General features: G+C 48.0%; 1 protein-coding gene across 4 annotated transcripts in view; it reads right to left on the bottom strand.

Annotated features, from left to right (window-relative positions):
• Positions 1–9,567: 9,567 nt before the first annotated feature.
• Positions 9,568–26,835, bottom strand: part of Adamts17 (a disintegrin-like and metallopeptidase (reprolysin type) with thrombospondin type 1 motif, 17) — a 313,473-nt gene continuing 296,205 nt past the window's right edge. For 3 of the 4 annotated variants that reach the window (XM_030242472.1, XM_006540842.4, XM_006540845.4), the window contains 2 exons: positions 15,001–15,178; positions 9,568–12,839 (listed from right to left, as the gene is read on the bottom strand). In XM_030242472.1, coding sequence (XP_030098332.1) covers positions 12,673–12,839; positions 15,001–15,178 — 345 coding nt within the window. In that variant the 3' untranslated portion in view covers positions 9,568–12,672. The remainder of the gene's footprint in view (positions 12,840–15,000; positions 15,179–26,835) is intronic. The other variant, NM_001033877.4, reaches the window with a different exon arrangement.

The following is a 26,835-nucleotide window of genomic DNA, read 5'->3' as shown; positions in this document are numbered from 1 at the left end:
GGGACCAAATGCATCTTGGAGGAGCTGGGAGGACTGGGATACAGAGCCTTGGCCAAGAAGGTCCAAATCTGCCAGAGAAAAGTTATTTGGGCTACCTGCTGAAAGATGGCCTGTTCTGGCTCCCTAATGCTTGGAAGGAGACCATGCTGCACACCCCTCCTCCACAGAGCCCCAAGCAGGAACAGGAATTCCTGGGCACAGCTGGGTTCTGCCAGCCATGGATCTCAGGGATTGCTGAATTGGCTGCTGACCTCAACCCGCCAGCTCATGACTGCCAGCAGATTCTAGCTGAGGACCAGGGATGGCGAAAGGACCTGTCTGTTGATCAGCCTCTCCCTGATGCTGAGGCGACCTGGTTCTCTGATGGGAGCAGCTAACCTGGTGGAGGGACAATGCAAAGCAGGGACCGTCATTGTGGATGGGCGCCAGGTTTTCTGGGTGGAACTGCATCCTCCAGGAACATTAGCTCAAAAGGCAGAGCTGATAGCTCTGACCAAAGCCTTGGACCTGGGGGCAGGCAAAACGATCAACATCTACACAGATAGGAGATGTGCCTTTGCCACAGTCCACGTCTATGGGGCTATATACCAAGAGAGAGGACCGCTCACATCTGAGGGAAAAGAAATAAGCAAGCAGTGTTATTAGACGCGTTCTCACGACCGGCCAGGAAGAACACCACAGACCAGAATCTTCTGCGGCAAAGCTTTATTTCTTACATCTTCAGGAGCCAGGGTGCAGGAAGCAAGAGAGCAAGAAGCAAGAGTGCAAGAAGCAAGAGAGAGCGAGAAGCAAGAGAGAGAGAAAACGAAACCCCGTCCCTCTTAAGGAGCATTCTCCTTCGCCTCGGACGTGTCACTCCCTGATTGGCTGCAGCCCATCGGCCGAGTTGACGTCACGGGGAAGGCAGAGCACAAGTAGTCATAAGATACCCTTGGCACATGCGCAGATTATTTGTTTACCACTTAGAACACAGCTGTCAGCGCCATCTTGTAACGGCGAATGTGGGCGCGGCTCCCAACATCTCCCCCTATCCTTTTAATAAGAGCAAATAGGCCACCCATATTAATGAGAGTGGAGATAGAGGTCAAATCCCCAGTGTGTAGGTAAAGGAGCCATGTACAGGATTAGCTCTTAGGCTTACAGGCTTTTACCCAGAGCGACCCTGACCTGCTCCCGTGTCGTTTTGCCTGGGGGAAGGGAACTAGGACACTGAACCTTCATGAAAGATGACATGTCTCCCTAGAATAGGCTCATATATGCCGCAGAGCCTTTCCATTGCAGTGCTTAGCCTTGCAACTCTCTCGGGCTGCTGAAGCACACTCACTCTATCCCGTGCAATGAGACTAGCCTCGTGGGATATAAGAGCTGAGTGGCCAGCGACCTATTGCCTAAGCATAGATAACCATATATCAGGGGGAGCTCCATGTTCTAGTCCTGCAAGCGCCTGGGCAATAACCACCTTGTCTCTCCTAGTTTAGGCCTTAAGCTTACAGACCAATCAAAGAAGCAACACTAATCCACAGCAAAGTGTATCTCCAAATAATATTAATCCCACCCATTTTTTAAAGAAGGAAAATGCTGAGGAGATCCAATTGGGTAATCCTTTGGTCAGCGACAGGTCCAAGCGCGTGGAGTTGACCTGAAGTCTCAATTCCCGAAGGATCTGTTCAAATTCAGCCATCCAATTCTGTAACATATACTGAAAAAGACTTTTTGACAAATTAGCTGTCCTAGTAAATTTAACATACTGAATGGAAATAACACACAATCCCGGAAACTTTTGTTCACATCCCTGCTGAGTTATTTGTCATAATACATCTAGTTGTATCTGGACAAGATCTATGAGTTGATTAACCAGCATGAGACCTCTCTGTATCTTGACATTAGCTGAGGCCTGTTCATCTATGACTGTAGTCACTGAGGCTGACAAAGTGTTAATGGTGTCAGTCATCTGGACCTGTCCAGACAGAGCCAAGGCTGTCTGAATTAAGGCTAAACCCAGTTCCCAGTTAGTGGTAAAAAGCAGGAGAATACTTGAGCATTATACATCACCGTCATTGGGAGTGGAAATGTCGACATTATCCCCCAACGCTGCTCTCTCTTTATTATTGACGCCCTGGACATCACCAAGACGAGGGACATTAGTATTCCCTTGGTCAGTCTGGATTTTTCGGGTGAGTCTTTCTGGTAACCAAAATGGGTTGTCTTCATTCTGTGGGAAAACACAGATAGCTCCCCTGGATCTTATCAAAATAGGATCCGGGCCATACCATTTATTATCAAGGACATTTTTCCATTTAACCATCTCATTGGGCCTATCTGGCTCTGAACAATGACGTTCAGCCGCAGTATGGCCATGAGCATCAATATTTAAAAAATTGAGTGTAAAGAGTGCCAAAGACACCGACACTCTTGGTGCTCGGGGTACAGTCTCCCCAAAAGTTCCCCTCTTCTGTTTTATAAGATAGGTTTTGAGGGTGCGATGCGCACGCTCAACAATACCCTGTCCTTGAGGGTTGTATGGAAGTCCAGTCAGGTGGGTCACGTCCATCTGACGGCAGAACTGTTGGAATTTTTGAGACGTATAAGCTGGTCCATTATCAGTCTTAAGGAGTCTGGGTTTCCCCCAAGCACTCCATGCCTCAAGACAATGTTGAATCACATGTGAGGCTTTTTCTCCGGTTAACGGAGAAGCAAACATGATGCCAGAACATGTGTCAATGGACACATGGAGATATTGAAGTTTTCCAAAGGAAGAAACATGTGTAACATCCATTTGCCAGACCTGTAGAGGTCGAATACCGCGTGGGTTAATTCCCACATGAGGAACTGGCAAGAACTCACAGCAGCTTTGACATTGAGTAACAATGTCACGGGCTTCTTTTCTTGTCAAGGAGAAACGACTGCGTAATGTTTCAGCCGTCACATGAAAATTGTTATGAAAATTTCTTGCAGCCTCTACCGGGGATGATAGGGCAGCAGCCACCACTTTAGTGGCCTTATCTGCCAAATCATTTCCCAGAGCCATGGGGCCAGGTAGGCCTGAATGGGCTCTAACATGAGTAATATAAACAGGAGATCTTCTAGATAACAAAACTAATTGTATCTGCTGAAAAATATTGGCAACTCTACTGGAAGGCTTAATCACTCCAGCCACTTCTAAAAGATTTACTGCATTAACCACATAACAGGAATCTGACACAATATTAAGGGGTTTTAAAAAGGTTTTTAAAACTTCTAAGACCACTAAACATTCTACCACTTGAGGTGAATTTTCATTATACTGTTTGGATACCACTTTACCATTAGCCACATAGGCACCTATGCCAGTTTTTGATCCATCAGTATATACCACAATCCCATTTTTAAGTGGGTTTCTTACTGTTATTTGTGGAAACACAACAGATTGATTTTGGGCAAACTGTAAGATTGGATGCTTTGGATAATGGTTATCTATTTTTCCTGAAAAGGAGGTAACTAAAACTGCCCAATCATTAGATGTGGCTGCCAAGGTTTGAACCTGTGCAGCGGTATAAGGTACAATTAAAAGATATGGACTTTGCCCAAAGTGGGTGATTGCTGCTTTTAGGCCTTTAAGGGCAAGCTGTGCAATTGCATCAGGATACCAATCTATTATTTTAGCTGGGGATACGTTTGGATGGATCCACAACAATGGCCCATTCTGCCACAAAACTGCAGTTGGCAATTGTGCTGTCTTAAAGACACACAAACTGAAAGGCTGCGAATCCTCAATACGTTGTAATTGTGCATTCTGTAAGGCTTTTTCCACCTTTTGTAAGGCCTGGTTAGCAGCTAGAGTAAGAGTCCTAGGGGAGGAGATATGAGGATCTCCTTCTAAAATACTAAACAAAGGCCTTAACTCAGCGGAAGGAATCTTTAAAAAAGGTCTGAGCCAATTAATATCTCCCAACAGCTTTTGAAAATCATTTAAGGTATGGAGGTGATCTCTTCTTATCTCTACCTTTTGGGGCACAATCTTATCTGGGGACACCACAGAGCCCAAGAATTGTCCTGTATCAGAAATTTGGACCTTTTCTGTGGCTATCTGTAAACCCCACTGACTTAAAGTTTTAAGTAGAAAAGGATATGCCTTTTGTAGCATGGTAAGGTCTTTATGGCACAGGAGGATGTCATCCATGTAAAGGAGCAAAATTAAAGAGGGGAATTGTTCCCTCACTGGCAAAAGAGCTTCTTGTACATAAAGTTGACACATAGTAGGACTATTGGACATTCCCTGTGGTAAGACCTTCCATTGATACCTCTTATCAGGTTCCATGTGATTAATAGAGGGGATGGTAAAGGCAAATCTGGGCCTATCCCTTGGACACAAAGGTATAGAAAAGAAACAATCTTTAATATCTATAATAATTAAATTCCAGCCACGTGGTAAGGCGGAAAGTACAGGGAGACCCCTCTGTACTGGGCCAAATAAGTTCATTTGCTCATTAATGGCTCTGAGGTCATGGAGCAGTCTCCACTTTCCTGACTTTTTCTTAATTACAAAAATTGGAGTATTCCAAGGTGAGGTAGAGGGTTCAATATGGCCTAGTTTTAATTGTTCCTCTACCAGTTGAATCACAGCTTCTAGTTTTTCAGAGGATAGGTGCCATTGAGGAACCCACACTGGGTCCCCTGTTTTCCATGGTATGGGTCGTGCTGCCCCAATGGCCGCTAAGGAAAACCCAGACCCTGTCTGTCTTGGTTTCCATTAGGTGAGATGGGCTCTATCCTTCCCTGTTCTTGATGTCCTAACCCTTTTCCTTCTTTATAACCCATCTTTGCCATGATATTTTTTGCTTTAGTTGAATACCCTCCCGATGGGGCGTTTTCATTGGACAAAATAAGGCCCAAATGCTGCATAATATCCCTTCCCCAGAGGTTAACCGGGAGTGGGAGCACATAAGGTATGAATTTCCCTTGCTGCCCTTCAGAGGATTCCCACGTCAAGGCAACGGAGCTTATAGTGGGACATGATTGATATCCTAGGCCCTGTAATGAATGAGATGACTCTGTGGTGGGCCATGCTTTGGGCCACCAATGTGTAGAAATTATACTTTTATCTGCTCCGGTATCAAGGATGCCTTCAAACTCTTTTCCATTAATCTTAAGGCGGAGCTTAGGTCTATCATTTAAAGATACAACCAAATAGGCAGAATCATTTCCTGAGGAGCCCATTTTCTTTATCTCAGGTCCTGCAGATTTCTCCCTGGTATTATCAGGGAGGAGCAGCAGCTGAGCTATCCTATCTCCTTTACTAATAGAAAAAACGCCCTTAGGGCTTGAGCACAGGACCTGTATTTCAGGGGAATGTTGACAATCCATAACTCCAGGGTGGACTACTAAGCCCTGTAAGGTGAGTGAACCCCGGCCGAGAATAAGGCCCATGGTTCCCGGGGGCAAGGATGGTATAGGCTCCACTGGCACCGGCTGAATACTCATTTGAGGCATTAGTAGGAAGTCGGAGGCGGCACGCAGGTCCACCCTTGTGGGTCTTCCTGGGTCGCCTCTCTGACTGCTTCCTGGGTCCTGACAAACCGGTTCCCATATCTTTGAGGGCCCTGGGACCGAGGGCCCGATGACCCGTTTTTTGGCACATAAGCTGATTGACTATCAGGTGGGGGAAGGACTCTGCCCTTTATATCCCTCACAGAGCGACACTGGTCAGCTCTATGATAACCCTTGCCACACTTAGAGCAAAGAGTGAGAGTCCCTCCCTGTTTATCTGGAGCTCTGCAATCTTTCTTAAAATGCCCAGGCTTTCCGCAGTTAAAACATGTCCTCTGATTATTTCTGCCCATGGAGCGGTTTTGGGATTGAAGGATGGCAGCCGCTAAACCTGCATTGCTGAGAGGTCCCCCAAGCTCTCGACAGACCCTGAGCCAGTCTTGTAAGCCTTTGTTCTTTCTTGGGGCTATGGCCGCTCGGCACTCCTTTGTGGCTTGCTCATAGATTAGCTGTTCTATCAGAGGCGCAGCTTGCTCTGACTCTCCAAAAATACGCTCTGCTGCCTCTGTCATTCTGGCCACAAAATCTGAGAAGGATTCCTGAGGTCCCTGGATTATCTTTGTTAACTGACCAGTGGTTTCACCTGCTCGAGAGAGCGCCTTCCAGGCCCTAATAGCCGTGGAAGAAATCTGGGCATAAGCTCCCCAATGGTAGTTTGTCTGATCAGCAGAATAAGCTCCCTGACCCGTTAACAAGTCAAAAGTCCAATCTCTCTGCTCTGGAGTCAAAGCAGCTGCGTTTGCTCGGGCCTGCGCTTGTGCAGCTTCGTGCCAAAGCGCTCTCCATTCCATATATTTGCCCATACTAGGGAGAGCGGCTTTTACAACCGTTTGCCAGTCAGCAGGAGTTAGTGCCATGCCGGCGAGCCTGTCTAACTGCACCAAGGTAAAATTAGCATTGGTTCCGTATTTACGGACCGACTCGGCAATTTCTTTAATTTGTAAGTATTCTACCGGAGCGTGGACACGCCCACCCTCGGCTCCTTCAAAGACCGGAAATGCCTGTTGTATTTTCCTTTGTTCCTCTCTGGGAATGAATGAGTCTGCGCACTGCCTCTCTGCGCACTGCCTCTCTGCGCATTGCTGACGCACTACGCAGGGCGGGGACTCCGCATAGGGCGGACCTTGAAGCCGACTGCCCTGAGGCCAATCAGCAAACTGGCCTTCGCCAGCCGCTTTTGGCTTTTTTCTTGACCAATTAGCTGGCTGGTAATGGGCTGCTTCTTCCTCCCAGTCTGTTTCCTCAGAGGAGAATTCTTCATCTGCTTCAGAACTACTAAGAGCTGGCTTCCTGAGCTCATCTAGTGACGAGTATCTCCTAGAGACCTCCGCTAATTGATCTTTCTTCTTTTCCCTTTTTCCTCTTTTTCTTCTAATCTCTCTCCAGGTATTCCTACCTAACCTTAACTTTTCCTCGGGTTCAAGACCCTTGGAAAGGCCTGTATACTTATTTTGTGTACCATATTTTCTCTTTGCTCCTACTCTCTCTCCCCGCTTTACTTCTGATAGCTTGTCCTGAATTTCATCTAGAATCCGCCCTATCTTAACCACTTGATAACATGTGAAAAGGAACAAAAGGGCTCCTAACACCAGAAAAAATTCAAGGCCAAACATATTCCACTTTACTTCTGATAGACTGTCTTGAATTTCGTTAGAAAGTTCAAGGCCAGGCTTACCTCGTAAAGCTGTACTCACTGGTACTCTCGTTCCCCAGCTGAAAAGTTCTGAATTCATACAGTTGAATCCTTCTTAACAGTCTGCTTTACGGGAACCTTTATTACCGCGACCCGCAGTTCTGGTTCTGGAATGAGGGATCTTCCTTGCGCCAGTCCCGAGTTTTTTCTCGTCCCGGAATTCGGCACCAATTGTTATTAGACGCGTTCTCACGACCGGCCAGGAAGAACACCACAGACCAGAATCTTCTGCGGCAAAGCTTTATTTCTTACATCTTCAGGAGCCAGGGTGCAGGAAGCAAGAGAGCAAGAAGCAAGAGCGCAAGAAGCAAGAGAGAGCGAGAAGCAAGAGAGAGAGAAAACGAAACCCCGTCCCTCTTAAGGAGCATTCTCCTTCGCCTCGGACGTGTCACTCCCTGATTGGCTGCAGCCCATCGGCCGAGTTGACGTCACGGGGAAGGCAGAGCACAAGTAGTCATAAGATACCCTTGGCACATGCGCAGATTATTTGTTTACCACTTAGAACACAGCTGTCAGCGCCATCTTGTAACGGCGAATGTGGGCGCGGCTCCCAACAAAGCAGGAAATCTTGGATTTCTTGGATGCCCTGATGCAGCCAGCAACTGTGAGTATTATTCACTGCCCAGGACATCAGAAGGGAAGAGACTCAGTGGCCCAAGGCAATAACCAGGCAGATCAAGTGGCTCGAGAAGTGGCTATGCAGGAACCTATCCCAGTTATGGGCCTGCAAGAGACACCTGCTGGGGAATGGGGCTGGACTAAGGGATGGCCTCACTTAAAATATACAGAAGGAGAAAGAACTCAGATTGCTAGCCCCCTATCAACTACTACCTAGAGATGGAAGGGCAACCGCGCACACAAGGACTACTCTCCCCAGAAAGCAAGCAAAACTTATTAGGCCAAATGCAGGGATGGACTCACTTAGGGGATAAAAAGCTTGTCCAAGCAGTTAAGGGATCTAAAGTATATATAATGGACCTTGGGTTTTGGGCCAGAGAGATAGTAGAATGGTGTAATGTATGCCAGAAGTGAACGCTTATGCGGCCAAGAGTGGACAGGGCAAAAGACCTGGGGGAGAAGGGCCTGGAGTGTACTGGGTGGTCAATTTTACAGAAGTTAAGCCAGGAAAATATGGTTACAAATACCTTCTAGTGTTTGTGGATACTTTCTCTGGATGGGTTGAGGCTTTTCTCACCAAGTAGAAACAGCTACTATGGTAGCTAAGAAGATATTAGAGGAAAATTTCCAGAGCTTCAGAGTGCCCTAGGTAATTGGACTAGATGATGGTCCTGCTTTTGTCTCTAAGGTAAGTCAGGGATTGGCAGAGACTTTGGGGACTAACTGGAAGCTCCATTGTGCATACCATCCCCAGAGTTCAGGGCAGGTAGGGAGAATAAATAGAACCTTAAAAGTTACTTTGACTAACTTGACCTTGGAGACTGGCTCAGACTGGGTGGTGCTCCTCCTCTTGGCCCTGTTCCAAGCCTGGAGCACCCCCTACCATTTTAACCTGACCTTTTTAAAGATCCTGTTTGGTACCCCAACTCTCCTGGTGTCCACTGGGCCCTCCCTGGAGGTATCCCAGCTCTTTGATAGGAATCCCTTCTTGAGGCTCCAAGCCCTTCCTTCAGTCAATACAACATGAGATTGGGGGCCCAAACTATCTGCCTTAAATGCCCCAGGGATGCCAGAGAGCCCTCACCGCTTCTAGACTGGTGACTGGATCTATGTCAGGAGGCATAGGGCACAGTCGCTGGAACCCCAGTGGAAGGGACCCTTCCTGGGTAACACTAGGCTACCTTACCCAGTGTCTAAATAATCATTACATTTCTGCCTCCTTCCTCTATCAGAAGGCTCCGAGGAAGGAGAAAGTTTCCCCAAGTGCTAGGGGCAGGCGACAGATGGTTCTGAGTGCGAACACTAACTACAGATTTCCTGGAGCTGTGGTGTAAAAACAGTTGGTCCCTGAACTCGTGCAGAAGTCAGTCCAATCTACAAGTCTAAAAGCTTTAAGAGGTAGGGACTTAGTCTGTGATATTCTGGGCATTAGGGCCTTTTGGGAGGTGATCAGGACTAGATAAGGTCATGCCATATTCTGGCAGCTTCAGAAGAGGAGGGAACAAGGGCAGAGGAAGCACACAAGTGCACTCCGCATTTCAGCATGTGATGCTCTGTGCTGCCTTGGGACCTGCCCAGCAGCAAAGTATCCTAACCTCTTCACCTTGGATACGCTGAGCCATGAGCCAACCTAAAGCTTTCTTTATAAAGTTACCTGCCTAGGGCATTCACAATAGCAATGAAAATTGAATTGGTAGATGGGGGAGGAGGGGGGGGGATGACTTTGAAAGTTTTTTGGTAAACAAATTGTCTTTATTTGGTGCAAAGTTTGGATGCTTTCTTGACCTTAATGGGTGCAGGGGTCTTTCTCCCCACTGAGAGGGGATATCCATCTCTTACTCCAGCTGTGACATGATTGCCCCAAGCAGGCCCAGATGGGCTCCACGTGGCAGCCCCAGTTGTAAAGACACAGTGCAGGTACTGTGTCCCTGCCTTCAGGTTGTTAGGGAAGTGAGCACGTCTGATGTGGCCAGCCTTTGTGCTCTAGGGTTGACTACAGCACTGTCATCCAGCAGCCTAGTGAGGGAATTGTTCCTCATTACTGTCAGACCTTGGCATTCCCAGGCAGGGAAAAGGCCAGGGACAGAAGAATTTATTAGCATTCCCTTCGGGAGACTCAGGCCTCTGCCAGCACTGCATTTACTAGTGAGCTCTTCCCCCAAAGCCATGTCTCAGAAGCACCAGGCTACTGCCACAGCAGGGAAGGACACCACCCTCCATCAGCCTCTGAGGACTGGCTTTTGTCTTCAACTTTCTTTCCAGAGATCTTAACACTCTTATGGAAAAACATTTTATTACACATGTTCAACTTGCTCCCAACGAAATGGTGAGTTTTTCATGTCTAAATGGCATCCATTGTTTATCCTCTCCTCTTCTGCGTTCTTTCATAACCAGCACCCCAAAGTAAAACAACACAAGACAGAACCCACAGATACAGTACTGAGTGTAAGTTAGCTCGTGGGAACTATATACATTTGACTTTAAAATGGCAAAAGAGCAGAGGTTAGAGGTCACCACCACAGCTCCTTTTCTGTGTTCTGATCTGTCAAGCCACAGACAACGGAGAGTGGTTTGTCTTGCACCAGTGTGAATAGCACCATAAGACTGAGAGACACTAGGGACACATCTGTGGGACCATGAGGGTACAGTACTTAAGTGACAGTATGGGTTTAACACAGGGGCATCACCATTGTGGCCCCAGAGCTCCGATGGCAGAATGAAATCGTGGTGGAGTTTAAGGTGACGATGCCAGCACTTGCTGGGAAAGCGCATGCGTGAGGGGTTTAACGTTTATGGCTGCAGGGGGGGTGTGTGTGGTGGTGGTGGTGGGGGGGACATCAGAGGCACCAGGGACAGTGCATACCTATGGGGACTTGCTCTGTCTCGGTTTGCCTCTGCAGGTCCACAAGGAAGATTGTGTGACCCTCTGAGATGGCTATGCTGGTGCTCTCATTGATCTGTCTCTAAAATATGAATGTCTTTGGGTAAGCTAACAGAAGCTGTTGGGCAAAGGGAAAATTGACAGCACCTTCCCCTCTGCCTCTGAAGCTCCCTGGAATTTGTGGGTTTTCAAAATAGTGTAGGGAGTGTGCTGGTGACCAGGCCTGAGCTGGGGGGCAGTGTTTAGCACAACACTGGGGTGACAACCAGTGGGTGACTTCATCCTGACACTCTCCGAGCACCTAAGGAGTCTTCTCAGTACTCCTTTCTCAGTTCAAGTGGAACCAAACAAATTTCCTGCCACCCTGACCACGTCTATGTGATGGGCTAGTAAAAATCAAAACAGAATAAAAACCCAAAAGAAAAATAGAAACAGCACCAGTAATAAATCAAGAAGCACTTAAAGATGAGCCCATGGAAACTGGCCGAGGTGAGAGCTTCCGTCTGACACCAGGAGAAGATGGGCTTCTCAAGGTGGTTCATAAGCACCCATGAAAACCCTCTGAGAGGCAGAGCAAAGCCGGCCTCCCAGGGCAGCCTCGAGTCTATCAGGCTGGTTTGTTCTTGAAGAGTCAGTCTGGCACTTCTCTAGCCTTCTGGAAATGGTTAAGTTCTGTGGTGAGAGTGACGGCATGGGAATGGAAGAGAGGACCTTTCCATGGCACATCCAGATGGGTCAGTAACGACAGTGATGATCAATGAAGGTGCTAATCGTGGCACATTGGCTAGAAGGCGGCTTCATGGATGTGTAGCAATTTCAGCCATATGGTGTTCCTCCACGAGTCCTGGCACATCTTCCCTGTGTCCAGATACTGAAGTCAATCAAGCCTTATGCTGCAGAACCCAGGACTGATGTGTGTCCTCAGATGTGCCAAACATCATCCTACCTTCAGAGGAAAGGCCAATGTCAATGAAAGCTACGTTGCCAAGGTGTAGCATGTATATAAGGTACAAAGCCCTAGGGAGTGCAGGCCAGAGTGGATGTGCCTGGAGGCAGACTGGGAGCCGGCACACCCCTGAGGAAGCTGAGGGCGCCTTCATGTCAGGAGGCAACCCGTGGACCATGCATGTCCCGTTTCATAGCACCTTGAAGAGAGGCTCCTATGTCTCCCTGTGGGATACACAGTTGAGCTCTGAAAAGCAGATTCCTTCCTAAATCTAGCTCTTTGGACACGTTCTCCCACACAGGTGGCGGGCAGAGTGGCGTAGCATTGGATTTCTTGTTGGGCTATTTAGATTCAAACTCTCAGGGGCAAGATTCCTAAGACAATTTCTAAGGATTTTCGAGACTACGTTTTTTTGAGATGGGCAGAGACCAAGTCTTGATTCTCGGATTCGTAGGAAGGCAGCTCACCCCTCTTCCAGAGAAGCCATTAGCAGAGGTGGTTGGTCAGGGCGTCGTCGCTCTCAGGACAGAGCGGCTTCTAATGTGGTATCTCGTTTCCACAAAGCTACATCAAGCCCGAGCCCGAGGAATTCAAATGTCAACAGAAAGCCAGAGTAGAAGCACTAAATGTGTTCTCTCTCTCTCTCTCTCTCTCTCTCTCTCTCTCTCTTTCTCTCTCTCTCTCTCTCTGTGTGTGTGTGTGTGTGTGTGTGTAGCTTGGAAATTAAAATTATTTGATGACTCTTGTGTCGTTTTTCCTTAGAAAGCCATCCAGTGACTGTTAAGAATATATTACGTTCAAAGGACTAATGGCAATGTCAAGTGCACTCTCTAGCTCTAGGCAACTGGATTCTTGAGGTGGCCTTATTGTGGGAGCAGAGCAGTGCTTTGGGGGTCCTGGCTGCAGGGCTGGTGTGCTTTTTGGATAGGTTGAGGGCTCTCCACTCACTAACTGCCACGCCTCAGACCTTGAGTCAGAGCACTGAGCAAGCACTGTGCCGTCTATCCGTCACGAGCTTGGTGGAGAGGGCGGCTGGCGCATCTTATCTGCGTAGAAGTCCCTACAGGTCTGGCAGCAGCGCTGGTACCATCGCATATCCTGGCAGAGGTTCTTCTCTCGGATGACCCGGCAGTACACCGTCCACTGGTCCCGAGTGCATTTGTAGGTCAGAGCGGCTAAGGGGACAGCGGAAAGAACACAGAGGTTAAAGTCCTGGCTAAATACACAGAAGTGACCGGTTATCTTCAAGTACACACTAGCCTTACATAAACGTATGGACCTCTAGGGCTATATGAATGGTTCTTTTCTTCTATGGATCCATCTCTGCAGCCAACCCAGTCCCCTGACTGAGAGACTCTTGCTGCCTTTTCAGAGTAAGAGACACTAGACAACTTGCTCCAGAGCCTGGAGGAACTGGTCTATGATGGACGGCACAGCTTCTGTTGGCAATTATAAAATATGCTGACGTGGAACGGAGGACATTAAAAAAAAGGATCCACAAAAGCGCCAAGTTGAAGGATAAACACGTGGCTCACATTTCCCTCAGGCTCTTAGTCCTCCTGCACATAGGAGGTCCCTGAAAAGATACCAAGCAGACTTATGTTGGCAACAGACATGGGTGTCACCTCTATGAGCTCAGCAGCTCCCCCCACTCAGATGGAAGCTGCTTAGAGTCCTTCCGGGCAGGTCAGGAGCTCCTGGTAGTATGGTAGTGAGTGTTGTTAACCTAACAGGAGCTTGGTTCACTCAGAAGACAAAGCCATGTCAGTCAGGAATTATCTAGAGTGGGTTGACTGCTGTAAGAAGACTCATCCTGAATGTGGGTGGAGCCATTCCATGCCTGGGGGCCTGACGTGAATAAAAAGGAGAAAGCAAGCAGAGAACCAGCTTGCATCTCTCTCTGCTTCCTGACTGTGGACACAGCATGACCACTGATCTCATTGTCTGTCCACCATGACTTCCCCAGGATATGAAGTGTACCCTTAAAGCCCAGCTAGAATAACCCCTTCCTTAAGTTTCTTTGGACAGGTATTTGTCAATGCATTAGAAGTTCCTTGGTTTATCCCAGCCACTGGCTAGACTGTGGATACACAGGCAGTCCTGTCCCAAATACCAAGAGTCAACCTGTTTACAAAAAATTGTAACCTTTCCACCCTGCCTGTGTGTGCAGATCCATCATGGCACAGAGGAGCCCATACAGATATCCTCCGGGATCTTTCTAGAAAGAAACATTGTGGGACTGTGAAAGGTAGCCTGATTCCCAGTTGAGCTAAGGCTCGAAGTCCCGGAAACCCTTTAGGGACAGTGGGTGCTTCCGCCTGTTCCCAGGCACCAGGCCCCTGTCACTGGCCACAGCCCCCCAGAGATTTGTGGCAATCAGTCATGGATGGGCCATGCCCCAAGCCTCTCCACTTATAGAGGACGTGACCTGTGGTCACATAGGCTCAAGACAGATCTCCATTTTAATGAGGTACCTAAAGACCTGGAGGGCTTAGCCAATAAGCTTTCCTTCCCAGACACTCCTCCCTGCAAAAGGTATTTAATTTCAGGCCCGCCCTGAGAAGTGGGGTATGGTTTTACTCATCCACTTTCCACCATGGCAATAAATGCCTTAAAACCACGGACTGTCTCTTTTCATCGGGATCTGCCCTGGGGAGCCATGGAGAAGACCTTTGCCACCTACAGAGCCACTGTCCAATCTTCTGTAGAAGGCCTCTCTGTGTTCCCAGCCACAGCCACCATCACGCCCAAGCCAACTGCTGCTGACAAGCCAAGGACTCTCCCCAAGGGACCAGCTGGAGCACCCCTCTTTTTCCACAGCCCCGGGCCAGATCCAGCCTGTGGGCCCCCACTCCATTCTCAGCTCTTCTGTGGCTAGGTGTCCAAGAGCTTGAGAACCAGATGGCCCCAGCCTCGTTGCAGGCCTAGGCACCCCTGAACCAGCTCTGGCTGTCCCATGCTTCAGACTATACTTTCCCACCCCGGAGCAGTGTCCTGGGGCTTCCCTATGGCCCCACACTTGCCTGGCAACAGTGTGGGGTAAGCACACGGACAATTCCCCTCGTCCTGCCTCCCCAGTGGCCGTGCCCTGTGGCAGAGTGGATGTGGGACCCCCTAACCCTAGAAAGCCTGCCTCTTCACCCACCTCACACACCGGTGCAGGATTGAGGATATCTACCTGTGTTGGCAGAAGGTTGAGGGGGGGATGGTCAAACACCTCTGAACCTTCTTCAGCCCTAGCAAATGTCAGCCCATTTATGCTCAAAGAAGATGGCTTCCTGGCTTAGCACAGGGGAACAGTTGCACCCAGAAACCGGGGTCAGGGGAAGGACTCACCAAGGCGAGGGGAGGTGATGGTGTTCACATTGATCTTCTCGTTGCAGACCTCCTGGTGGCACTGTCTGTAGGCTGCTGGCTTTGAGAGAGTCGGGCACTCACTGCCATGGCGTCCAGTGAGCTTGTGCATACACTGGACCACTCTTGACTGAAGCCCCTTCCCACAGGTGGACGAGCACTGCCAGAGACAGGGAAAGCCTGAGCTGAGGGTCTGTGACCTGACCCTCCCATACAGCTGCTCCTGGGCATGTCATTCCCAGGGGCCCACAATATCTGCATGTCAAGGATGCTCACTACCTGCTGAAAGAATGCTGTGGGATGGCAAGCTTATGCCTCACCAAAGCATATACTGAGTCCCTTAACCCCTCAGTGGCTGATAGAAGGAGTTGAGGCTTTGCTGAATCTTGATTACCAACTTGATGGGATTTAGAATCACCATGGAAACACATCTTTGGGCATCTCTGGGAGGCAATAGTGTCTAAGTTGGGCTGAGGTGAAGAGCCACCCTCTGTGTGAGTGGCGTGATGCCATGGGCTGAGGTCCTGGGCTGAATGTGCCGAGCACTGGCATGCATGGCTTCCTGTTTCCTGACTGTGGGCACTGTGTGACCAGCTACCTTTAACTCCTGCCATTGACTTTCCTACCTGAAACCTGAAATGTGACATTGCTTTGGTCAGGTCTTTTGTCCCAGCGATGTCACTGATACAGAAGTGATTAGGTACTGAGGGCAGGGCACCCAGGATGAGACTGGTGTCTTGATAAGAACACAAAGACCATCAAGTGAGGATGCCGAGAGATTGCTCTCTGTGAACCAGGGGATATCAGCCCCATGTTTTGGTGACACTGTCGTAAACACAACAGCTCTACTAGTCTTAAAAAACCAAGCACAGAACTATGAGCAACATGAGGTATTTGATAATGATAAACAATGTCCCTGGCTGCATCTACCACACATCACATTCAGAGTACAGTTTTACCTAGAAAAGAGTTAGTTGTCAATATCTTGCCTTTGCAGTATCTTGTGGCTGCAAGGGGAGCCTGTGTACAGTGCCCTTGGCTCTCAGGTTTACAGACACGCCCTCCATGTTATACAAGGACCAGTTTCCCTAATGGTGCTTTTCCGTGTCCCTTCCATTTTTAGTGGCACATGACTGTATGTCCCAAGGTAGTTTGGTCCTCTCCCCAAACCTGGCCCCCTTGGTTCTTACTCTCTCCAGGACTCTTGGAACCATTGCTCCACTAAGTTGGTTTGCTCCCAAGTAAAGAACCACAGCCACGTGCATACCTTGTTCATCTGGTGTCCCCAGAGCCCCCACTTCTCTGATTTATGGGGTTCTGAGAACACTCTGCAAAACTTTAATATGGCCCAGGCTGCATAGCGGCCCAGCTGGAGTTAATAACGGCGCCCAGGGTAGGGGAGGAAGGAACTCTGAGACTGTTTGCTGCGTGTACAGAGAAAGCCAGGTGCTGTTGTCCTGAGCAGTGTTTCCCAGAGTCCCCTGGAGTAGAAGGAGGGCCTTCCGGGGAGGTTATGGGAGTCACAGGTTCATGGAGGCATTGGTGGTACTATTTTGCCCAGGTGGGCTTTGACAGCTCCTGTTCAGAGGGCCTTCTGGGAGTGGGGGCTTTGCCTTCCTGTCTAACAAGCAGGGTCCTGCTGGTGTTTGCACTTTCAAGTGTAAACATTCAAGGGAACGCTGCTTGGAAAGATCACCAATCTTCAAATCACAGAACATGTGGTAAAAGTACAGGCAGCTCCCCACTGGGCGCCACAGCATGTTCAAACCAGCTCAGACTCTCTCCCTGGCATGCAAGGCTGGCCCTTCTCCTGGCTTCATGCCCAGTTCTGTATCCCAGACACACCCACCAGAGGTTTCTTGCAGCCCGGAGAATTCACGCCACACCACCAATGCAGATTTTTAGGTGCCTTAACCTCAGGAGTTCCAGGGTACGTGGATGTCTGAAGGGTGCCGAGGTCATATGAGGACGTTCCCATTAACAGGGAACCCTTGATCATGGGGCAGGAGCTAGAGCAATGTAGTTTTTAGGGTTATATTGCAAGCCAATTTAGGATTGGCTGCAAGACTAACCCGGTAAGCTTTGAAAAAAATCCTGATATCCCAACCTCTGCAAAAAAAAAAATATATATATATATATATATATATATATATATATGTATATATACATACACACACACACACACACATATACACACACACACACACACACACATACATACTATGGACATCACTTTTTTATTTTCAAGTTCCTCAGGTGGACGCAGTGGGTATCCAGAAATGTGAGCCCCCGACTTAACCTGAGTTTCTGTGCCCTGTAGAAAAGGCAAAGGCCCCTTCCTATGAAGCCCTCATGTATTTATATCCAGCTAAGCATAATGAAGCTAGAATGACAGCCGGCTGCAGCTTGCTCTGCTGGCTTTATGTAGAGCTGACAGGTGTGCTCAGAAGAGGCAATGGCAGCCTCCCGTCAAAATGTTTTCGTAAGATCAAAACTGCTCTGAGTTCAGGGGCAGCAAGGAGGAATGCCTTCCAATATTTTGAAGTCAGAGTATTTGGGAAAAGGCCACTCATCTGTGTAAGTGCCACTGAGGTTCATTATGCGTCTTACGAGGATGGCACAGGGGTTACAAAAAAAAGGAAAGAGGCAAAACATGTAGCTCTCTACTCCTGGAGACATGATCTCATAAATGCAAAGAAGAGAGATGGCCTAAAATGTATAAATGTATGCTTAGGAAAGTAACCATCCCTACAGAGTGCATTTGAATAAGGTCAGAGGCAGGTCAGTGGCACTGTCAGAGCCGTCAAATCAAGGCAGAGCAAAGCCACGCCATCTGGTACGATGCCATGTCTATACAATGTCACACGAATTTGGAGCCATCCCATCAGGTGACGAATCAATCCATCACAGAGCAAAGCTGGGCCAGCCATGAAGGTGTGTGCCAGAATGTCCCGAGGGAGCGTCCCATTCAAAAGGTGTCTCTCAGTGAAGATAGACTGCAATGATTATGCGTGCCCTGACAAATGGCACAGGTGTCGCAGGGGCGATGGTGGCGCAGGTGATGCAAATATCCCACTGTAGTGCACATGATTGCTATCTGATTCAGTGGTGAGTTCATAAGGCCCAGTTTAAAAATTCTAGAGAAAGAAAATAGCTCCTGTCTAAACCCAGATGCCTAATCCACAAGGTTAATTAAATTAGGTCCAGTAAGATGGCTCAGGAGGTAAAATTGCTTGTTGCTAAGGGCCCAAGTTTGGTCCCTAGGACCCACATCTTGAAGGAGACGACTCATCTCCCCAAGTGTTCTCTGACCTCCACATGTATGCTATGGTTTGTGTCCCTTAGGGAGCACACACGAACGCATGTATGTGTGTATACACAGTCATGTGACTTGTTCATAGGACATTATTGCTATAATGGATATTTGGATAAAACTGCTCACATAATTATGAAAACACTCTGCAAAGCAGAATTCTGACTGCTGTAGAGCCAATCTTACTTTTGTGATGAGTTGATGTGGCTGGGCCTGCTTTTGGAAGAGAGCGAGAGATACCTGTACTAACCACAGCGGCGTGAGCACGCCCTTTCTCCTCAGCTCATGACGAGGACCACCTATATGCACCCACAGGCACCCTGAAGATGAGCATTCCCTTTGAAGGTTTTGATTTCATTAAGAACAGCCCAGGGAAAGGGCTGGCACTTATGCCATTGCCAGTGTGCAGGTACATTAGACAAGGAAATTCTGAGGCTGCTGCAGGACCCTGAGCTTGACAGCAGAAAGGGTCTTTCTAAGGTCAGCTGCCTTACTTCCCAGGTCACCCGCCCTATGAATGGAGATCTGAGGGGTGGCCAGGGATCACCCAATTCCAACACTTAGCATCTTTCTTAGCACATTCGTTAGCTTTCAGTTTCCCAGTCTATAAAAAGAGCCCTGGGAAGCCTGATGTGGATGATGTCGCTGAAGTTCTGGAACAGGGACATCTATTCCTACGAGGCAAGCACGAGTGGGGTCCCCTGTGCTGGAGGTCCCGAAAACCCTACCCTAGGGAAGGATTTTACTTGAGTTTTGCCAGATTTTACCAGGAGTCCTAGAGCGTACTGTTCCCACAGCCAAGGGTGGCTGAGGGCCTTCATCTGCCTCAGATCACCTGGGAAAGCTTTTGTGAACATTGAGACTCTTGTTTATCCATCTAGAAGGTTAACCCGGAGTCTGCCTCTCAGGTAACGCCTTCCTGTGTTAGAGAGGAGAAGGATGCAATCACTTCATTTTTGTCCACAGGAGTGTGTTCCGATGTGCAAATTTGGAAGACAGAGCATTAAGGATTTTACTGCGGAAGTCCTATTCTGTCTCGGGTTAACTTTTCTTTTTAGGTATTCTGTACTAAAGACTTCTCAGGAAATAAATAAGAATGGAGAATTCCCTCCAATGGCCTTCTACTCTGACTGTACTTTGATTTGAACCTGCCCCTAGCCTAAGAGCCACACAGCTTATCTCTCTGCAGGGAGTCTTTGGGGCAGATGTTTATCATTTCAGGGAGTGGCTGGTGGGAAATGGGCCTGCAGGACCCTACAGGAGTCTGTGATATTATAGGTCTCAACAAACATTAGAACTGCTTTTTTTTTTTTTTTTAGCTGTAGAGGCAGGACCAAGGATAAAGCCGCTGGCAGGGAGGCTGTAGCAGGCACACCTGGAGGTGGCCATCTTCCTTCGTTCCCTTGAGCTGTCCTGTCAGTAGGCTCTAGCTCCTGGTTGATTCCCTCAGCCAGATATCCAGGAGCACCTTTAGGGGCCACTCTAGCAGAGAAGGAGCTGTTTTTGCGTGGCACCTTTCTGGGACCCCAGGCTCAAGTTACAGAGAACAGAGACTTGCTGGGAATTCCATTCTTGTGACCTCCCCTGAGGCCCTAGACTTAATTAAACAGGGAAGAGATGACAGGCGCTCCTGATAGCATAGGGGTTTTGCCTCAAGTCGTGCTATGAAAGCCATTTTTTTTTCAGGCTTTTACAACGTAAGCAAACACATCTATAAAAACAGATCTGGTCTTGTTTGAAGCTCTCTCCAGGCTGCCCCCGACCCCCCTTTTAAAGTGGCTCATTTCATCAGTATTTAATGTGGCTCCCCGAGATGCACTTAAACCGAGACAGAAGTAAACCAGCCATAAATCCACGCAGGGAAGCTCGTCCTTAGGCCCTGTGAAGGACAGCTCTCTTCCTGTCTCTTCTGGAACAAATAGCTACAAAGCACACTGTCTGCTGCCTGGTGACCACACTGTCAGTCGGGGCAGGAAAGGCAGGAATCAAAGACACCTGAGACAGAGGTGCCAGGGTGGGAGGCACAATAGTGAAATAAAGATGTTATGGGCTGGAGCTGTTGTTCGGAGGTAAAGCATTTGCTTAGCATGCAGGAGGACAACCTGGCTTTCATCCTCACCCACAGCATAATAAAAAAAAAACCCAAAAAACCAAAAAAACCAAAAAACAAAAAATGAAACAAGAAACTAAAAACACCCCACCCCAACAACGGAAGTCAGGATGCAGACCCACAAGGCAAAAAGGGAGATTAAACGTGGATTTTCTTCATAGGCTTTTAAAGGACAGTACAAAGGGACTAGGAAAAAGGGATTTCTCTTTGGGTAAAGAGTTTTAGGCAATCAGGAGGAAACAGGTTACACTGTGCATCAACAGTATTGCTTGGCATCTTTCAAAAGACAGTAATTGTAATAGCCATTACAGTAGGACCCGCCTGTTGACAGTGTCCGGGGCTTAGGGATGTTCTTGTTAGTTCTCACACTAACAGCTAATAACCAGTAGCCTAATGTGCTTGGCGCACAGTAGGCGCTCAATAAATGTGCCTGTAGGAAATGAGGTGCCATCTTTCAGAGGCAGGGGGTGAGCCTTGAGCCAGCAGGGAGTAGTCAGGCCCCACTGCTGCTCAGAGGCTCTGCCCTGTGACACCCTCCTGGCAAGAAAAAAACCTCTTCTATTCTCAGCTGCAACCAGCTGTAATCAACACAACATTCTAATGGGATGCTTCCAGGACTTATAATTATTTTCTTAAAATCTTATGAGAGAAATGGTATCCTGTGGGAACTTATTTGGGGTAGAGGAGTTCAGCTCAGGCTGCCCTGCCTGTACTGATTCTGGGTAGACTGAGGCAGGAAGAAACTCCCAGGGCAGCAGAAGTAGATTCCGGATGGTAAAGACGGAGCAGAACTCCTGACAGTAGCTCCACTTTCTGTTTGCCTGAAAGGTGCCTGGCTGGTGAAACTCCAGCAGCTCTTCAAAGGCTTTCCTGACAGTTTTCCCTCCAGACTTGGCAGGAACCGTACAAACCCGGGGCAGCTGTTGAAACCTGAAAGAGCTGGTCTGGACAATAATGAAAACCTTCACAATGTTCGTGCTAACTCTGACATGGAAGGCAAAGTTAGACCCATGCGCTCACACACACCCTCCCCCTTCAGCTTGGCTTGGCTTCCAGAGCCTCCCCTAACTCTGAATACCCCGGAGGACTCAGGTTGGGTCTTTACAGTCAGGAAGCCTGAAAGCATAGCACCTGTCCATGATTTACAAGGGCTGCGAAGTCCTCAGAGGTTGGCACGGAGGGACGGTAGCTCTAAGTTTTTCCTCTGAGGGCAGAAGATTCCCATTATCACTATCCTCTCCATCCTTAGTAGTGGATGCAGGTTCCGTGGAACCCCCAGGAAAGCTGCAGACAGGCTAGGAACCAATGTGAGCCCCAATTTCCGCATCTAGAAACCTGGGACAGATGGCCGTGAGGGTCAAATGGGGTCACATGAGTGGATGTGCTCTGCCAAGGATTCTGCCCAAATAAGTATGATCTTTCATCAGCACCTCATCCAGCACGCCCCAGGATGGGGGTTCGCAAGGTAACATTTATTCTTTGTTCTGCTCTTGGGGCTTAGCATAGCCTTGTGCTGGTCAAGAGGCCATGGAGGCACATGGAGTGGCCTACCATTTGCATCTCCATGCGTGAGCATGGGGTCCAGTGCAGAGTAGAGGCTCAGGCAGTGCTGGCTGAGTCACAGTAAGGTGGCTACTGGTCTACAGCAAGTAGCGACCCCAGCAATGCAAGCAGAGGCTCTAAAGTGGCACAGGGCAGAAGAGCTTTCTGTAAGTAACACTGTTGGCTCGTTTCTAAGGCCATGGCCCTCAGCCCTTCTCACCCTGTCAAGAGCACAAGAAAGTGTCTAACAGCTCCAGGCCCTGGAAGCATCCTGACCACAATGTTTGTGTCCCCCTGGGATCACTGCTGGCTAGTGGGGTTTGTTGTTGTTGTTGTTTGTTTTTTGGATTTTTAAAAACCTTTTATTGATTCTTTGTGAATTTCCCATCATGCACCCCAATCCCACTCATCTCTCTGTCCCTCTGCCCTTGCAACCTTCCCCCAAGAGAAAACAAAGAATAAAAGTTAAAAAGTAAAAAAATAAGAAAAACCATCTCGTGGTGGAAGCTGCTGTGTGTCCCACTGTTTGTCCAAGCATCTTTACTTGAAAATGTTCATGGCACTGAGAGTCATTGGACCGGCTTGAGGCCTCTGGATTCTGCTACACTGTCAATACTGGATCCCCATCAGGACTCCTCTTGGTTATCCTCTTGTTGCCCTGTGTGATGGGGATCCTGCAGCTTTGGTTCTGCAGGACTGGTCCCAGCAGTTCATAGATGGGGCAGATGTTGGGTTGGGCCAACTCAAAGCTTTGAATCTGGCCTTGGGTGGTAGCTGAGTTGATCAGCCCACTTGCCTGACTGAGGCAGCAAGGAAGGTATAGGACCAGCTCTCTTACCCTCACATCATAGAGGCCAGCTCTCTAGCACTGACTTGGTAAGGGGCAGGACAAGCTCCCTGTTGTCATGCCCTAAGAGTTGGCTCTTCTACATTAGGGTGCTGCAGCCAGGGAGGGGCCAGCTCATCTGTTCTCACATCTTTGGAGCTGGCTTACTCCACTAGGGCCAGCTCTACTGTGCTGTCCAGGTGAGAGGTGGGGTCTCTCTCATACTGCCTAATTCTTATGTCAACTTGGTATAAACTAGCGTTATCAGAAAGGAGGGAACCTCAAAGGAGAAAACGCCTTCATAAGATCTGACTGTAAGGCATTTTCTTAATTAGTATTTGACAGGGGAAGACTCATACCATAATGGGTGGTCATGTTCCTGGGATGGTGGTACTGGGTTCTATAAGAAAGCAGGTTGAGCAAGCCATGGGAAGCAAGCCAGTAAGCAGTATCTCTCCATGGTTTCTGCATCAGCTCTTGCCTCCAGGTTCTTGTCCTATTTGAGTTCCTGTCCTGACTTCCTTTGATGATCAACTGTGATATTGAACTGTAAACCAAAGAAACCCTTTGTTTCCCAACTTGCTTCATGGTGTTTCATCACAGCAAAGGAAACTTGAACTAAGACACTGCTCATAAATATTTTCTGTATATTTTATTTTTTGTACTGCCCATCTCACAGGAGGAGGCCAGAGTACTTGTAGACAGATAGAGAAGGCTCCCTTGGGGCTTTTTAGAGGCCCTGTACATCAAGAAAGCTCATTCGGAGGGGACTCTGCTACTTGTCATTTTGTCTGCTATTTGTTATATTGTCATTTGTCTGCCAATTGTCATTTTGATCCTTTTGGTAGGAGAGACACCAGATTTAACATGTGTTAACATGTCTCAAACTCAGAACAAATGGCTAACTGAAGTGCCTATTTAACAAATCAAAGAAGAATCTGGCCATCTGCCTCCCTAGGTGCCTGCCTGTTACAGAGTCATCATGGCTGGCAACCCCCACACCCTACCTTGAACTCTTTAGCCCACACCTCAGATTCTCTGACTCCTATATAACCCAGCCACTTTGGCTACACATGTCTCTTGGTTTCCTGGCTTGCTCCTGGCCTCCTGGCTCCTCTCTTAGCCCCATCTTCCCCCCAACCCCCATCTTCTGCTCTGACCCTCCTGTTTTAACTGTCCCAGTTCCCCAGGATTGAAATCATAGGATCTGTATCTATGGGGTGCAATTTGTTATTGGAACTGTTTTCTAGAAAGTGCTACTCTATCCCTGGAGGTACACTGTGGCAGGCCATAGCAATGGCAGTACCAAGGGCATGGATGGGAATATGAAGCATGATCCTTGTACATGACTCGAATAAACGGTTGTCTGCTTGTTGGAATCTAGATCATAGAGAGTCTGCCAAGCCTCTCCCAGACTCAGAGCTTTTAGGGGCCCAGCTGCTCCTGACACTGCAGTAGACATATATAGCATTAGGTCCAAAGTGGCTTCCTAATAGCAGGGATGCTGACACTGTCCTAAATGACAGTCTGGGCTCAGCTCAGGCTCCACTCTGATGGGTAAACAGAAGGATTACCACTTAAACACAGTAGTCCTCAGAAACCCTGTAAAGTGGGTTTCTGTTTGTCAGGAAAAGTTATTTCCCTTATTCCTACTCCCTCCCACCTCCCAGCCAACTAGTTCTGGCAGTAGGGCATCTAGTTCCCTATTCAAGGTCTCAGGACATTCTGGTTTATACAATTTCTCCCACGTTCGTCCTTAAAACCAGGAAGGCTTCCCACATAGTTTGCTGTTCTATCTGCCCCTAAGACATAGCCTGGTGGGATACACCCAGGAACACTGGAGCTCTGACACACTCAAGATCACAGTTGAGGCCACAACATCTTTCCCGACACCCAGCATAAATGGGACCTCCATAGGAACCAGGGAAACACAGATACCTGCCCAGCCAGAGGCGCAGTTTCCTTCCAGTGTACACCCATGCCTGGAGCAAACCCTGGGATCTGCTCCCTACTCACCCCTGCAACACCCAGAGAAAGCTTGACTACCAGGAGCTCTGACACAACAGGATCTCAGGAGCTTGGTCACACCAGGATTTCAGGATCCCAGGGGCATCTTGACTCCCAGGGGGGCTCTGACACACCCAGGATCTCAGGATCACAGAATCACAGAATCCCAGAGACAGCTGGACTCTGAGTTCTGACACAATCAGGATCACAGAAGGGACAGACTCCAGTCAGAGACAGCAAGGGCAGGTAGCACTTGAGATAACCAGATGGCGAGAGGTAAGTGCAAGAATATAAGCAACAGAAACCAAGGCTACTTGGCATCATCAGAACCTAGTTCTTCCACTACAGCAAGTTCTAGATACCCCATCACACCGGAAAAGAAAGATTTGGATTTAAAACCACAACTCATGATGATGATAGAAGACTTTAACAAGGACATAAATAACTCCCTTAAAGAAATACAGGAGAACACAGGTAAAAAGGTAGAAGCCCTTAAAGAGGAAACACAAAAATCCCTTAAAGAATTACAGGACAACACAGCCAGACAGGTGAAGGAATTGAACAAAACCATCCAGGATCTAAAAGTGGAGAAAGAAAAATTAAAGAAATCACAAAGGGAGACATCCCTGGACATAGGAAACCTAGGAAAGAGATCAGGAGTCACAGATGTAAGCATCACCGACAGAATACAAGAGATAGAAGAGAGAATCTCAGGTGCAGAAGAGACCATAGAAAACATTGATACAACAGTCAAAGAAAATGCAAAATGCAAAAATCTACTAACCCAAAACATCCAGGAAATCCTAGGCACAATGAGAAGACAAAACCTAAGGAAAATAGCCATAGAAGAGAGCAAAGATTCCCATCTTAAAGGGCCAGTCAATATCTCCAACAAAATTATAGAAGAAAACTTCCCTAACCTAAAGAAAGAGATGCCCATGAACATACAAGAAGCCTATAGAACTCCAAATAGACTGGACCAGAAAAGAAATTCATACTTGTCAAAAGAAAAATCTACCAAAATGAACTCTTAATTCTGAACATCTATGCTCCAAATAATATCCAAGATACAATTCACAGACCACATGAAGCTCAAGAAGAAGGAAGACCAAAGTGTGGTCCTTCTTAGAAGGGGGAACAAAATACTCACTGGAGCAAATATGGAGACAAAGTGACTGAAGGAAAGGCCATCCAGAGACTGCCCCACCTGAGGATTCATTCCATATAGAGTCAGTCACCAAACTCAGATACTATTGTGGATGCCAAGAAGTGCTTGCTGACAGGAGCCTGATATAGCTGTCTCCTGAGAGCCTCTGCCAGAGCCTGACAAATACAGAGACTGATGCTTGCAGTCAACCATTGGACTGAGCTCAGGGTCCCCAATGGAGAAATTAGAGAAAGCACTGAAGGAGCTGAAGGGGTTTATAACCTCATAGGAAGAAAAATCAACCAGACCCTCTAGAGCTCCCAGGGACTAAACCACCAACCACGGAGCACACATGGAGGGACCCATGGCTCCAGCTGCATATGTAGCAGAGGATGGCCTTGTTGGGCATTGATGGGAGGAGAGGCCCTTGGTCCTGTGAAGGCTTGATGCCCCAGTGTAGGGGAATTAATTACAAGGCAGGGAAGTGGAAGTGGATGGGTGGGTGGGTGGGCACCTTCATAGAAGCAGAGAGAATGGGATAAGGGGTTTCGGGGGGGGGGCCTGGAAAGGGAATAACATTTGAAATGTGTGTGTGTGTGTGTATATATATATATATATATATATATATATATATATATATATATATATATATTGAATGACTGAATGACACAGGTTTTAATTCCCCAGGAAACCTTTCTTTCTACCCAGGGAGTTGGCTTGTTTGGTAGTTTCATTGTTCTCTTGTTACATCTGGTATTGAAATCTGGGAGAGATACTGCTCACCCTCTAAGATCATAGTCCCTCCTAACGGAACTGAGCTTCTGGTTTGACCCTCCAGGGTGTGGATTATTTGCCTATGCAGGCTTCAGTCA

This window comes from Mus musculus, chromosome 7 (genome assembly GCF_000001635.26).
Source record: "Mus musculus strain C57BL/6J chromosome 7, GRCm38.p6 C57BL/6J".
NCBI lineage: Eukaryota > Metazoa > Chordata > Mammalia > Rodentia > Muridae > Mus > Mus musculus.
The sequence above is the reverse complement of the archived record's forward strand: the minus strand, read 5'-3'. Positions and strand labels throughout refer to the sequence as shown.